At 36.8% G+C, this 16,055-nt stretch overlaps 1 protein-coding gene across 4 annotated transcripts in view; it reads left to right on the top strand.

Annotated features, from left to right (window-relative positions):
* The window catches only part of RASA2 (RAS p21 protein activator 2), a 122,720-nt gene that overhangs the window by 43,691 nt on the left and 62,974 nt on the right, over positions 1–16,055 (top strand). For all 4 annotated transcript variants that reach the window (XR_007155578.1, XR_007155579.1, XM_047874667.1 and 1 more), the window contains exon 5: positions 10,708–10,784. Coding sequence is in view for 2 of the 4 variants with exons in the window: in XM_047874667.1 (XP_047730623.1) it covers positions 10,708–10,784 (77 nt within the window). In the remaining 2 variants the exon portion in view is untranslated. The remainder of the gene's footprint in view (positions 1–10,707; positions 10,785–16,055) is intronic.

Here is a 16,055-nt window from a genome sequence, read left to right on the forward strand (position 1 = left end):
TACCACACAGGTGGAAGACAGTGTGACAAAATGGAAAGGCTTTTGCACAAGAAGTCAGAAAATTTAGATCCTAATTTTCATATGTGGTTGCTTTACTGACCTTGAATTTTATTTCTATAAAATCGAAATAAAAGTTGCCATGTTGATGCCTATGGTTGTGAGAATTAGGTGAAATATTTTTAACAGTGTTTTAAAAACTGTTAATTGCTACACAAATATAAAATACCTGTTTACCATCAGTCACTCAGGTGGCCATTTTCATAATATACCTTTACCAAAAGGCAGATATGAAAGTCTTAACATTTTTAATTTAAAACTATTAAAGCTTTTCCTTTTTAATAGTTTTAACAAAAAGTGAGACAAGAAAAGGCTTTGATAATTTGGTATAAAATGAAATTTGAGTTTTATATTAAAGATGTAATTTATTAAAATTCATTCTTATGGCCAGTATAAGTTTGCTAAAAGATCTAAGTCCCCCAACTCTCAAAAAGTAGAAATCTCTCTGGAATATGTAATTCTTGGAGATGGTATTAGAGATTAGTATTAGATAACAGGATTTAATTCAGTTGAGTGGGTAAAACTCATCTCTGAATCATAAAATCCTGGAAATAGCATTTCATTGTTAGAGATAATGTCAACATTTTTTATTTGTTATGAATGATTTTCATGACCATGAGTTATTAACCTTTACAAGTGTTTTGCTTAAATGATAATTAGTAAGGTCCCTTTAAAATACACTTTAGGGGCACCTGGGTGGCTCGGTCAGTTGAGTGTCCAACTTCAGCTCAGGTCGTGATCTCATGGTACGTGAGTTAGAGCCCTGCATCAGGCATTATGCTGACAGCTCAGAGCCTGGACCCTTCTTCGGATTCTGTGTCTCCCTCTCTCTCTGCCCCTCCCCTTCTCATGCTCTGTATCTCTCAAAAATGAATAAACATTTTTAAAAAATTTTAAACACACTTCAGATTTTTTTTTTTGACATTTATTTTTGAGAGACGGAGGGAGACAGAGCATGAGCCGCGGAGGGGCAGAGAGAGAGGAGGCACAGAATCTGAGGCAGGCTGCAGGCTCTGAGCAGGCTCTCAGCACAGAGCCTGATGCAGGGCTCGAACCCACAAACTGTAAGATCATGACCTGAGCCGAAGTCAGATGCTCAACCAACTGAGCCACCTAGGCGCCCCAAAATTTTAAACACATTTTAGAAAGAAGAGTACATTAGTGGCTGGGAGGATGTAGAACACCTTTCAGGTTAATATGGTACTATTGGAAATACTGTTGTTTGGCCCCAATTAGATACAGGAATACTAAATTAACTTTGTGAGCCTAGAAAAGATAGAAGAGTAGCCTACGTTTCATACAAATCCTAGTTTGTTAATAGATTTGTTCACTTGCATAAATTTTGTGGAATTTTACAAAATACCATGGAAATAAGAGCAGTTGATGGAGCCATCCCGAGAAGGAATGGGTTCAGTAGGGATTCCGCCTAGTAGTTACTGTTAGTGATTAGATGGTGTATCCCAAGCACAGTACTAAGTACTTAATATACATTTTCAAATTTAATCTTCAGAAAAGCATTATGAGATGTAGGTAGCCTTAATAACTCCATTGTACAAATATAGAAAATGGATTCATAGAGGTTAAATGACATCTCCAAAGTCATAGAACTATTAGGTGATGGAACCATGGTTCCAATAGAGATCTTGTCTGATTCTAAAAAAGCTTTCTTGCTTTTCACTATTTGTACTATTGGGCATGAAAAGGCTTCAGCAGGTTATTAGGAGAGAACATCTGAGTATAAGGAACAGAAGCCTACTCAGATTAGCTTAAAGAAAAAGGGAGGGGTATTTGAAAGTTCCTAGGGAACTTCTTAGAGTATAATTACAGGAACTTTGGTATGGCCAGTGAGAGCTGGAAGTTGTCAGGCATTTACTTAAGAGGAGCTGCCTTTTAAGTGGAGATCAGGTTCTTACAATAATAATCTAGATACAGTTTACATAGTCAAAATTATTTTTGAAAAGATTTTAACTTCTCATAAAGTGCACTAAAATATTGGGTAGTTTGTTTTTGGTTGACTACTACATAAAATAGTTGGCTTGCATTCGGGACCATGGTGAATGAAAAATATGTATTGTATCTTTTTTTAACGTTTAGTTATTTTTTTTTTTAATTTTTTTTTCAACATTTTTTATTTATTTTTGGGACAGAGAGAGACAGAGCATGAACGGGGGAGGGGCAGAGAGAGAGGGAGACACAGAATCGGAAACAGGCTCCAGGCTCCGAGCCATCAGCCCAGAGCCTGACGCAGGGCTCGAACTCACGGACCGCGAGATCGTGACCTGGCTGAAGTCGGATGCTCAACCGACTGCGCCACCCAGGCGCCCCTTAACGTTTAGTTATTTTGAGAGAGTGTATGAACGTGAGTGGGGGAGGGGTAGAGAGAGGGTGGGAGAGAGAGGATCCCAAGCAGGCTCTGTTTTGTCAGTGTAGAGCCCATCGTGGACTCAATCCCATGAACGGCTGAGCCCAAATCAAGAGTTGGACACTTAACTGACCAAACCACCCAGGCGCCCCTGTATTGTACCTTTAAACTGTGGACTTTCACTCAGTGCAGCAGTAGATAGTGCAAGGGGCACTTGGGAACTGAATCCACTGATTCATATTTTCTTATTCATATGCTCACTATGCTCGTTGAGTATAAGTGCTCACTGTTTAGTGTTTTTTCCTTCCCTCTTATTTTGTTAAATGAATAGTTAATATTTCCTATCTTGTACTCTTATTTTAATACTATTCACTTTGCAAAATGAAAGGAACAAAACCCACTATTTAATGATGAGATTCCCTTGTATTCATTTTGTATATCTGATGAGATTACATGTTTCTCACTTCTGTTTCTCTCTAATCTCTTCCTGACAGCTAAAAAAATGCCCACATCAGCCTGAGTTTACGTGACCCTACAACCCCTCACCTTCTAAGATCTGATTTAGTTCTCTGCCACAATTTAGAGCATTTGGCCCAACTTGGGTCATATGTCCACTGCATTCTAATTGGTATGATTGGGGCAAAGTTACTGTAAAGCAGTCTATTTTGGGACTTTGGGTAGGCATCTCCCCTAAGAAAGGGTTTGGGTGGAAGAAATTATTGGCATCTCTCCCTCAGAGGGGAAGATGTTTGTTTTCCCAGCTCTACCACTAATTGGCATTTGTACCCAAAACAGTTGCTAACCTGTTGTTGTCTGAGAATCTTCATCTGTGAAATGAGAACTTCATTGTATAGGATTCCCTTCAGTTCTGAAGTTGTAGGGAAGTAATATGCAGAAATGTAATTTAGCCTTCAAATGAAAAGATCCCAGTAGTAGTAAGATGGGTTTTATATCAAAACAGTTGAAAATTACAAAGAACACTAACCTCTTATTTTGGATTGTTTCCCGGATGCTTTATTATTGCCATTAAAAATGAAAGTTATTTTCAGGGTGCCTGGGTGGCTCATTTGGTTGAATGTCTGACTTCGGCTCAGGTAATGATCTTGGAGTCTGTGCTGACAGCTCAGAGCCTGGAGCCTGCTTCAGATTCTCTGTCTCCCTCTCTCTCTGCCCCTCACGCACTCACGTTCTGTCTGTCTCAAAAATGAATAAATGTTAAAAAAAATTTTTTAATGAGAATTATTTTCAGTTTTCAGACATTTGAGATATTATTATTAATATTTCATGAATGTATTTTTCTCCACTTTTTTTTCTGTTTCTTTTTTGTTTTTGTTTTGCAGTTTCTCCCTCCATTTGAACCATTCTCTTCCTAACCCTCTCTTATCTGCCTTCATACCCCACAATGGGCAGAGGGAGAACACAAAAGACTCTCCATAATGTTTTCCATGACGTTGTATCAATAAGTCTGGTGGACATTTTTCAGTCCCTCTCTTACATGATCTTCCAGCAGCTTTGATACAGTGGACCACTCTTTGTTTTTGAAGCATTCTCTTCCTCAGTTTCTGGTTGTGGTTATCATCCTACTAAACTTAGTGTTCTTTCTCCTACTCTTTTCCACATAAGTAAAGTTAATATGGATTCTGTGGGTGCCTCTTTCTATAAATCCTCTTTTTGGCTTCAGTGATCAGCAGCCATGCTCTTAGCTATATAGTCCTAGAATTCACAACAAACTTGAGGTATTTTTCCTTTCTTTAGTTCTTAGGTGCTGTGATAAAGAGTATGCCTTTACATAAGACTGATTAAACCATATCTGTTATCTGGAGAAGTTGGTACTCTCATTAATTAAGGGTGTTTGTCTCATACAACTTGTACAAGCAGTAAATCCAGATGCACTGTCAATCGTGTCTTTTTGATGTAATGACTTAGTTAATAAGTCTTTACCAACAAGCTTATCTTGAATTTCTGGATCATGCCATAAGCTATTGATTGTTTCATGTTTTTTTTTTTTTTTTAATATGGCCTCTGCCCTACACTTTAAACAAGTATTACAAATAATAAATGCGATGATCATACCTAATAGTACATACATCTGGGTTTTTTTACATGCCTGATTAAAACACAGTGAACATAAAGGTATAATTCATTGTTACAGGTTAATTTTGTAAAAACTTCATTTGTAAAATTGTAAATGTGAAATAACAGGAGCCATTCTAGATTGTAATAAATACTTCTTTTTAAAAAAAATTTTTTTTAACGTTTATTTATTTTTTTTGAGACAGAGAGAGACAGAGCATGAACAGGGGAGGGGCAGAGAGAGAGGGAGACACAGAATCTGAAGAAGGGTCCAGGCTCTGAGCTGTCAGCACAGAGCCTGGCGCGGGGCTCGAACTCACGGACCGTGAGATCATGACCTGAGCCAAAGTCAGACGCTTAACCGACCAAGCCACCCAGGCGCCCCAGTAAATACTTCTTTAAGGAGAAGAACAAATCTACCCATAAATAAGAGAGATTAAGTAAAAAACCTTTATTTTGTTTTTTATCTGACAGCTAATTGTGTCCAAAATGATTTACTATATATGAAAATATCTGTCAGATAACAAGAAGTTGGGATTTCCCCTCCCACCGCCCATATGAAGAAAACTTCCCACCAGTTAAAATATACTGAGTTCTTTTATGTGGAATGGTTGTTATAATATAGTATTTTGTGATAAAAACTAAAAAAAAAAATCTAGACTGAAGAAGTTTTTAAGTATGTGCATTGGGTTTTGCCCAAATACTTGTAATTCACCTGAGTTTCTGAACCTCTATGCAGAAATTCTCATGATATCTTCTACAAAAATACAGATTTTTGTGTGAACTTTTGTAAAAGTGATTGAAATAAAGTTAGCTATATTTAATACAAAATATTCAACTTTCATATAATCCTAGAGTAATATAAGTTCCTAAATATGCTTCCTAGTACAAATTAATGTGATATAATCGCATATATCAACTTAACGTAATCATTGCTACAAGATATATATAGAATAGCTCCCAAGAATTTGGTTTACTTTATTTTTTTAATGTTTATTTATTTTTGAGAGAGAGAGAGAAGCAGAGCACGAGCTGGGGAGGTACAGAGAGAGAGGGAGACAGAGAATCTGAAGCAGGCTCCAGGCTCAGAGCTGTCAGCACAAAGCCCGATGCAGGGCTTTAACTCACAAACTGGGAGATCATGACCTGAGCCAAAATCAGACATTTAACTGGCTGAACCACCTAAGCACCCCTTATTTGGTTTACTTTAAATAAAACATAGAAAATACCTTGGCAGTTATCTAATCTTCCCAATATTTTCTGACATATATGAAAAGTATACTATTTTGTCATTGAACCTCCCTTAGGAGATTGGGTAATAAGAAAGCAGTAATGGACCAAATCACATTGCATATTTATCATCAAACATAGTTTCTTATCAGAGTCTTGTAGTTGGTTCATTGTGGCTAACGTCTCTGTTTTCTCTAGTTGCTTTTAGGATTTTCTTTTGATCTGCTTTTAGCAGTTTTACTATGCTCTGCCTTCATATGGTTTTATGTTTATCCTATGGGTGTTCATAGGGGCTCTTAGATCTCTGCCTTGATGTCTTTCTTTAGTTTTGGAAAATTCCAGGCAATTATTTCTTTATCTTTTTTTTCTCTCCTTCCCTATTTTATCTGTCTCCTCTTCTGGGACTCCAGTTACATGAATAATAGACCATTTTCCTATGTTTTCCTGTGTCTCTTATGTTTTCCCCCTCTCTGTGCTTCACTGTGGATATTTTCCACTGACTAATTTATCTCCCATCTTACCAGTTCTCATTTCAGCTGTGGTTAATTTGCTGTTGAATACATCATTGTGGTTATTTTATTGCCTAATTCTAAATTTTTCATTTGATACACTTTATAGTTTTCAGTGTTTTGTTGGCTTTTTCATTTTGTTGTCTACCTTAGTAAATATTTTAAGCAGCTATTTTTTTTAAAAAATTTTTAACATTTATTTATTATTGAGAGATGGAGAAAGACCGTTTGCAGGGGAGGGGCAGAGAGAGGGAGACACAGAATCTGAAGCAGGCTCCAGGCTCTGAGCTGTCAGCACAGAGTCCAACGCGGGGCTCGAACTCACAAACCGAGAGATCATGACCTGAGCTAAAGCCGGATGCTCAACCGACTGAGCCACCCAGGCGCCCCGTTAAGCAGTTATTTTGACCTCTGTCAGTTAACTCCAACATTTGCATCTCCTCTAAATTGACTGCTTTTTGTTGGTTTTTATTTTTGTTTTTGTTTTTGGTGTATGTCTTCTGGCATGCTTCATAAGTTTTGTTGGAATGCTGAACATTGAAAAATATGAAATAGTTTAGATATAACTTGAAGCTGTGGATGATGATTTTTTTTCCTTCAGAGAAGATTTAGTTTTTTTTTATAAAGTTTTTTTTTTTATTATTTTTTTTAACATTTATTTATTTTTGAGACAGAGAGAGACAGAGCATGAACAGGGGAGGAGCAGAAAGAGAGGGAGACACAGAATCTGAAACAGGCTCCAGGCTCTGAGCTGTCAGCACAGAGCCCGACGCAGGGCTCAAACTCACAGACCGTGAGATCATGGCCTGAGCCGAAGTCGGATGCTTAACCGACTGAGCCACCCAGGCGCCCCGAAGATTTAGTTTTTTACTTTTGTCATATCTAGAGGTTAGGGGTTTGACTGATTCTAGGCTAGGTTTTGGTCTTTGTTTTTGTTTTGTTTTGTTTTTCTTTTCTTTTTTTTTAACATTTGTTTATTTATTTTGGGAAAGAGAGAATGAGTGTGCATGCATACACAAGCTGGGGAGGGGCAGAGAGAATCCTAAGTAGGCTCTTTGCTATCAGCACAAAATCTGACATGGGGCTTGATCTCACTAACTGTGAGATCGTGCCCTGAGCCGAAATCAAGAGTCAGACTCGTAACCGACTGAGCCACCCAGGCACCCCAGTTTTGGTCTTTGTACAGGCTGGTCAGTATTGTTCACTCTTACTCTTTAGGCATAGTCCTTTAGAGGTTCCAACAGAAAGCCTGTGTATTTGCCAGTGGCACTCTACTTTGTTGGGCCTTGGGCTCCAGTTTTTATATGCCCAGCACCATGAGACTGTAGACTGCCTTGTTTAAGTTCTTCAGCCTCTCAAGCCACTGCTGCAGTTAGGGAGTCCCATTCAACAAGCTTCTTCAGATGCCCCACCAGCAACTTCTACTTATATATTATTGGCCAAAATTGTATCATATGGCTGTCCTTAGCCACTATCACCTGGCTTCAGAGGAGACTAGGAAATGTTTTGCTGAACCCAAAACTACCCTCTCCAAAAACAAAACAAAACAAAAAATACCTAACTTGTTTTGCTATAATCCAAATCTATAAAATGATGACAGATGTAAATAAAACCAAACTTTTGTATGAATGTATTAAGGAGTACTAAATATTTTCTCTAAGATGTTCATAGATTTGGGTTTCTAATACTGAAAAGTAGTTTCAAGTAATTTTTTTAAAACTTTATTTTTCCTAAAAAACAGGACTCTTTGGTAGTAGAAATTTTTAAAATCTAGATGAGCAAAAAAATCTGAAATCCTACCAACCAAAGATAACTTCTGTCAGTGTTTTAGTAGATGACTTGTAGTAAATTCATATAGTAATATATATAGTATGTTTCATTTTTCCAAATTAACATTATACACCCTATTTTCTAACTTGTTTCTTTTGCTAAGTATCATGTACATACTTTCATGTTAAAGTATACAATGAGGTAGTGTTTCATAGTGTTTAGAAATGATAATTTCCTTGATTTAACTTATAAGGCTTTTTTTTAAGTTTATTTCTTTATTTTGAGAGAGAGAAGAAGAGAGGGAGAATCCCAAGCGGGCTCCCTGTTATCTGTGCAGAGCCGTACACAAGGCTTGACCCTGAGACAGAGACAGAGAGAGAGAGAGAGAGAGAGAGAGAGAGAATATCCCAAGTAGGCTTCCTGCTGTCAGCACAGAGCTCGACCCCAAACCACAAGATCATGACCTGAGCCAAATCAAGAGTCAGATGTCCAACCAACTGAGCCACCTTGATGCCCCTAATTCATAATGCTTTTTAATTTTAGTGTTCCACCCTGACAGTATATGTCTTGTGGTTACCTATTCTGTCCCCAGTCTTTTCTTGACCAGGTTAAATACACAACTATGTTATTGCTGACTAATACCAAAGGAATGGTCTCTTCAACAGCCAGTAGGAATAATGAACATATTAGGTAGGCTCTGACTGAATGATAATGATTCCTAGTAGAGTCCCATTAAATATATACATTTTTTATTTCTAGGCTTTACTTGATGCAGTGCTATGATTTTTAGTTGTGAATGGAACTATGGTACTTTTTTTTTCCTACTGTTATTTTGATAGTTTCAGTTGTTTTAGAACTAGGATAGATCCTAGATATTTCCTGAGAGACTGTTGGGAGTGCCTTGTTAGCATACAGTTTCTACCATTAAATGCATACATGTTAAAATAGTAAAATTGCTTTGAGCTGCAAATGTTGATGCAGTTGGCTAGGCTCACTTAGTAAGTGATACACGTATGCTGGTCTGACAGCAAAGATGATTCAAAATTCAAGTTGAGTAATATTAAAAATTACTACTTATCATGAACCTCTTCTGGGTCACTGTCTAGTAGTAGGGGTTGTGAATATTAAAGTAGAATTAATGACCAATTTTATAAATTTTATGTGAATTTATCGATAGTTGTGCCTGAATTTTTAGTGGGAAATTGGCTTAGTTTAATTCCAGTTCCTCCTAACTTCCAATTTTACTACTGCTAATGCTTTTGTTTCTTTAGAACTTAGCTTTCTCATGCAGACTTTTGTGTTGAGATCTGCCAGTCAGTGTTGTTGCTCCTCACTACGCATCTAACCCTGAGCTTTGTAGTTAATGCACCTCAGATTCACTCTTACGGAGCAAACCCTCATAAGATAGTGAGGCCGATTCAGGTTAGATTACTGTGAAAGAATGTCTGAAAGGGGTTATTCCAAAGAGGAACAGTGACTTGATAATGAACTTTCCTATCTCTGATGAAATTACTTACGTCATCAGCCCCTAGACATCACACCCCTGAAATCTCTACTGTGAGAATTTGTCATGTCAGCTGGGTGGAGGTAATCCAAGACTGATTCTTAACCACTTCAGAATTGCTCATAACCAGTTTAGAATTGCTCATCACTGGTGGCAGCATGAAAATATCAAGCTCCAGATTGTATTGTCCCTAAGCCTTCATTTCATGAGAAGTTGAGTTTGCTTTAAATTTATATGTAGTGCTGGATTTTTACAACTCCCATTTATTAACAGCTAATTAAGAAAGTACTCATTTATTTTCGGTATCCCATTTTTTTCATTAGGGCTCTTGGTCCTATATTATCTTTTGTTTATTGTCTTCCCACTAGATTGCGAGCTTCTTATAAGCAGTGATTGTTGTCTTATATATCTATTGATTCCTACCCAGCCCTACAGTGAGTGACTACTAAAATATAGTAGATATTCCATAAGTCTTTAATTTTCAGAGAAGTGTTGACAACTTGAGTCTTACTAGCTCTAACTTAGTTTTATTTTTCAGAATTTATGATTTCTCTCGACGTATAATGATACTGCCTCTATCCTTATTGATGGTTTAGATTTTCTGGAAAAAGCATTCTATGTTTTATAATTTGGTTTGTTTTTTTTTTTTAATTTTTTTTTTTAACATTTATTTATTTTTGGGACAGAGAGAGACAGAGCATGAACGGGGGAGGGGCAGAGAGAGAGGGAGACACAGAATCGGAAGCAGGCTCCAGGCTCCGAGCCATCAGCCCAGAGCCCGACGCGGGGCTCGAACTCACGGACCGTGAGATCGTGACCTGAGCTGAAGTCGGCCGCTTAACCGACTGAGCCACTCAGGCGCCCCTATAATTTGGTTTCATTTCAAAGTTTCCTAAAACATAAATGCTACCTTTTTTAAAAAATCTATGGTAATTGAGATTCATAAATACTTTTTGAACTGGGATTACATTCTTAGATTTGAATGCCGTGTCTGATATAAGCATTTGACTAGATCTACATCGTTGGTTATTAGTCATTTAACGAGTACTTAATATGGGCAAAGCCATGTGCTAGGGATCACAAATTTAGTTAGTGAATAACTAAATATTTTAGGTACCATTTGAAAAAGTGCATACCTTTAATAATTTGTCAGCAAAATAGACTACTCAGTTTGCCAATTTTTTTTTTTTTTCTCATTATAGGGTAAAGTTCACCTTGAATTAAAACTGAATGAACTGATAACAGAGAATGGAACTGTGTGCCAGCAGCTTGTTGTACAGTAAGCATATTTCTTTTACCAAAATCAACTGGAAATAATTCTCCATTTTGTATTCTTTGAACCTTAAGCCCACACCTTATTTTATATACTTCAGAAACTTTTTTGAAAAATGAAACTCTGCTGTGTTGTTCCTTTATTAAGTTGATTTCCAGTTTGTTTTCTTATGTCTAGTCTACTCAGGTTATGATAAGTCATTAATTCATTCAGCCTTATTTATTGAATGTGGGTTAAATGATAGAGTTAGGCAAGGGGCTGTTACAGGATCATGGATAAACGTGTCTAACTACCTGGCAGAAGAGAATTGGAAAGGCTTCCTATTAGAGGGCCTCTAGAGAAGAGACTGATACCACAGAGCTGAGCATTAGGAACCCTGGGACTAAAACTAAATGGCTACCTTGAGAATGTATTGATTCTCACCTACTTAAAAATTCCTGTTTTGCCCTCAAGTCATTTTCTGAAGTTCAGAGTCTAATCTTCTAACTGCTCTGGAAATCTGTTCAAACCTAATTCTCTCTTTTCTCTTCCACCCAAACTTTTCCTCTGTGTTATCAACAAACTACTGGATATCCCTGACTTCTTTTTCTCTTTGTATTAACTAATAATCTGAATATCCCCTGAGTTACTGTTTCCTTTACTGCCTTCTCAATTAGATGCTGTTTTCTACCATACCCACTTACCTTACAGTGGGGTGAGTGTTTCTCTCTAGACTATAATTTATTCTCCTTATTATGAACACCCCAGCCCCTTTGAGGCATTTTCCCCTCCCTCTCTCCTCCTCTCTGTCTCTCTTTATTTATTTATGTTTATTAAATATATAATATTACTTTTTTTAGAACTCTTTTTTTTTTTAAGTTTATTTTGAGAGAGAGAGAGAGAGTGCAAGCAGGGGAGGGGCAGAGAGAGAGGGAGAGAGAGAATCCCAAACAGGTTCTGCACTATCAGCATGGAGCCCAACATGGGGCCTGATCCCATGAACTGTGAGATCATGACCTGAGCTGCCATCAAGAGTTGGAGGTTCAACCGACTGAACCACCCAGGTACCCGTAGAACTCTTTTAAGGAAGGTTGCATATTATCATGATCCTTAATATATCAGTGTATCGTCCTAAGAGTAAGTATATTCTCTTAAATAACCGTAATACAATTATCAAACTCAGGAAGCTCAACATTGTTACAATAAAAATATAATGTATGGGGCGCCCAGGTGGCTCAGTTGGTTGAGTGTTGGACTTCAGCTAAGGTCATGATCTCACAGTCTGTGAGTTCGAGCCCCACATTGGGCTCTGTGCTGACAGCTCGGAGCCTGGAACCTGCTTCAGATTCTGTGTCTTCCTCTCTCTCTGCCCCTCCCCTGCTCATGCTCTGTCTCTCTTTGTCTCAAAAATAAATAAAAACATTTAAAAAAAATTTAAAAAAAGTATAATGTATGCTTTTTATATTCCAGTACTTTAATCTACAGTTATTATATTTTACTTTTGTCAGCTGTCCCGATAACGCCCTTTAAGGTATTTTTTTCTTCTCCAAAAAAGGATCCAGTCCAAGATCATGTATTACATTTAGTTTACATGTCTCTTTAATCTCCTCAGCCAGTAATCGTTTTTAGCTTTTCTTTATCTTTCATGGTATTGAGATTTTTGAAGTCCTTTTGTTTTTGTTTTTTTAATGTTCCTCAGTTTGGATTTACTTACTAAAAACAGCTCAAGATTTGTTTGCAGTATTTTTCCCCCTAGACTGAGAAGCATATAGTGCAAGTATGTGGAGTAGTCCCTTTCCACCACTCCCTCCCCTGCTCACTTTGGTTATGTTATAACATTTGAAATAGTTGGTTTGGTTTCATTTGGTTTGGTTTGTTTGCATTCAGGTTAATGGGATTTTGCCCCCATTCTTGTTGTTTACTTCTATTTTTTTAATATGTCGAATATTAGCACAACTTCAAAAGTCGAAACTCTAACAAAACGCATTACTCAGAGATGTGTTCAGTCCCCTCTCTTTATGCTCAGTTCCAGGCAACCATGATCTGATTTTAGTCCCTATAGTTTTGCCTTTTCCAAAATGTCATATGAACAGATTCATATAATATGTAGGCTTTTGTGACTAGCCTCTTTCATTTAGCATAATGCTTTTGAGATTCATCCACGTTGTTGCATATATCAGGAGTTCAATCTTTTTTTTAGGTATTATTTATTTATTATTATAACTTGGTAGATACTCTTGTCCTTATTTTACAGGTGATAAAACAATGCACAGATTGGTTAAATGAGCCCAAGTTTGTACAGGGAGTGGTAGAGCCTGGATTTGAACTGTGGCAGTTTGATTTTTTTTTTAACTTCTTGCTTTTGAGATAATCATAGATTTATAAGAAATTACAAAGTATGGAGAGGTCCTGTGTACCCTTTGCTCAGTATTTCTCAATAATTACATCTTCTATAACTATAATACAATGTAAAAACTGGAAAATTGACATTGTATACTGTACAGTATGTTGTATATCTTTTATCGTATGTGTAGATTTGTGGTAACTGCCACAATCAAGATACATAATTTTTCTGTCACAATAAATATCTTCCTTATGCTACCCTGTTATACTCACACCCATTCCTTCCCCCACTAACATTTGTAACCTTTGGCAACCTCTAATCTGTCTCCATATCTATATTTTTGTCATTTCAAGAATGTTATGTAAATGGAGTCTTATCATATATAATATATCATATATTGAGATTGGCTTTTTCAATCGGATCCATCCAATTTTGTGTAGTTTCTTATAGATAGAATATAGTTGGGTATCACTTTTTAAAACCCACTCTGCCAGTCTTTTCTTTAATGAATTTATAGCATTTACTTTTAATGTAATTACTGATATGTTAAGCTTAAATCTGCCACTTTTTGGTTTTTCTCTTTTCTTTTACTGTTTTCTTTTTCCTTTGAGTTCCTTGAACATTTTTTAGAATTCCATTTTGATTTACCTGTACTGTTTTTCTATCTCTTTGTGTAGTTTTTTAGTGGTTGCTTTAGGATTACATTATACATGTATAACTTATTGTAGTCTACTGGTATTGCTGTTTTACTGGTTAGAATAAAGTGTAGAAACCTTACCTTCTTTTAAATCCCTTTACCCTCCACCATTCTATAGTATAATTATCTTAATGTTTCCCCTGAAAACATTAAGAACCACATCAGTATTACAATTTTTGCTTCAGCCATCTAACACAATTTAGAAAAATTAGAGAGGGGAAGTCTAAGTTTGTTGTATTTGCCCATATTTTTGCTCTTTCCATATTCTTTTTTCTTTCCTGTTGTTTTAGGATTCCTTCTTTTATCTCTGTCTTATTGTTTAGAGAATCTCCTTTTACTGTTCTTTTAGGGTAGGTCTATAAATGATACATTGTCTTAGTTTTCCTTTATCTGAGAATGTCTTGATTTTTTTCTTTATTCCTGAAGGATATTCTCAATGGATATAGAATTCTTGGTTGATAGCTCTTTTTTTTCAGCACGTGAAAAATATATCACTTGCTTCTGGCCTCTGTGGTTTTTTGAATTCACTGTAATTCTATTTCCTGTGCAGGTAATGCACTTTTTCTCCCTGGTTACTTTGAAGATTTTGTCTTTAGTTTTCTATGTGTTTCGGTTTCACTATGAGGTATTTTGACATAGATTTCTCTGAGTTTATCCTGTTTGGTATGTTCAGTCAGCTTCTTGAATCTGTATGTTTGCATCCTTTGCCAAATTGGGAAATTATTGGCCATTATTTCTTGTAATACTCCATCAGCCTTGCTATCTTTCTCCTCTCCTCTTGAGATTTCAATGGCATAAATGTTAGATCTTCTATTATAGTCCCACAGGTCCCTGAGGTTCTGCTTTTCCCACCCCCACTTCCCCTCCCCCAGTCTATTTTCTCTCCCTTGTTCATATTGAGTAGTTTCTGCTGTTCTGTCTTTAAGCTCACTGATTATTTCCTCCGTCCCCTCCATTCTACTGTTAAGCCCATCTGTCAAGCCTCTTTTGGTTTTAAGTATTAAAATTTTCTTTTGATTCTTCTTTATATCTTTTCTTTCTTTAATGACTTTCTATTTTTTTGCTGAAACTTTTCATATTTCAGATGTAATTGCTCATTGAATCATTTTTAGGATGGCTGCTTTCACATTTTTGTCAGATAACTCCAACATTGATGTTATCTCTGTGTTGTCATCTGCTGGTTGTTTTTTCTCATTTAAAGCTACTTCACGGGGCGCCTGGGTGGCTCAATCAGTTGAGCATCTGACTTCGGCTCAGGTCATGATCTCGCGGTTCGTGGGTTCAAGCCCTGCATCAGGCTCTGTGCTGACAGCTCGGGGCCTGGAGCCTGCTTCGGATTGTGTGTCTCCCTCTCTCTCTGCTACTCCCCTGCTCACACTCTGTCCCTCTCTCAAAAATAAATAAAGATCAAAAAAAAATTGTTTTTAAAGCTACTTCATGGGTAGTATTCCATTGTATTGAATTTGTTTCTCTATTCATCACTTGGTAGATATTTGAATTGTTTCCAGTTTGAGGTGATTATAGAGAAAGCTGCTATAAATGTTAACAAGTAGGTCTTTGTATGGGCACATGATGGTCTGTATTCTTTTCTTCTTTCTCTTCTCTTTCACTTGAACCTCCACAGTCCATACTCCTTGGCCTGCAACACCAGAGCTCCAATAGCAACTTTGCAGAATTTATTGTTGATTTCTCAACTTTTAGAGGTTTGTGGTATTCTGGTTTTTAGTACCACTGAAAGCATAGTATTATGTGTTGTTTTCTTTGTGCTACTTGCTGAATTTACAGTTGGGGGGTAATGTGTGGAAAGGTTCATATCCTAGCAGTTACTATTATCTTCCAGACCTGGAAGCTCCTCACTGCAACATTTCTGAAATTTCAGTAAGACTTCTACCCATTGATCTTTACCATGTTCTTACCCATTTTTATTTTTTCACTTCCTTCTAGGTTGTTTTCCATGATCTATCACTGTAATCATTTTTTCTTGCACTTTTCCAACAACTTCCTTGCTCTTTTATTCATCCTTCTTATTTATCTGGAACAATCCTAGTATAAATGAACTTAGTCTCTCTGTGTTCAGTTTGCACCTGAATATTATTGCTGGAGAAAATAAAAAAAGACTGATTTTACTTTAAATTCATGATCATAAACCCTGCATGGGTATTTGTAACTGCCCTGGAGTTTTACTCTGCTTCTCTAATAACACCTGTGAGATTCTCCATCATTACAATCTGTAAATTGGTCATATTTTCCTGAATCT

The sequence above is a fragment of the Prionailurus viverrinus genome, chromosome C2, assembly GCF_022837055.1.
Source record: "Prionailurus viverrinus isolate Anna chromosome C2, UM_Priviv_1.0, whole genome shotgun sequence".
NCBI classification, from domain to species: Eukaryota; Metazoa; Chordata; class Mammalia; order Carnivora; family Felidae; genus Prionailurus; species Prionailurus viverrinus.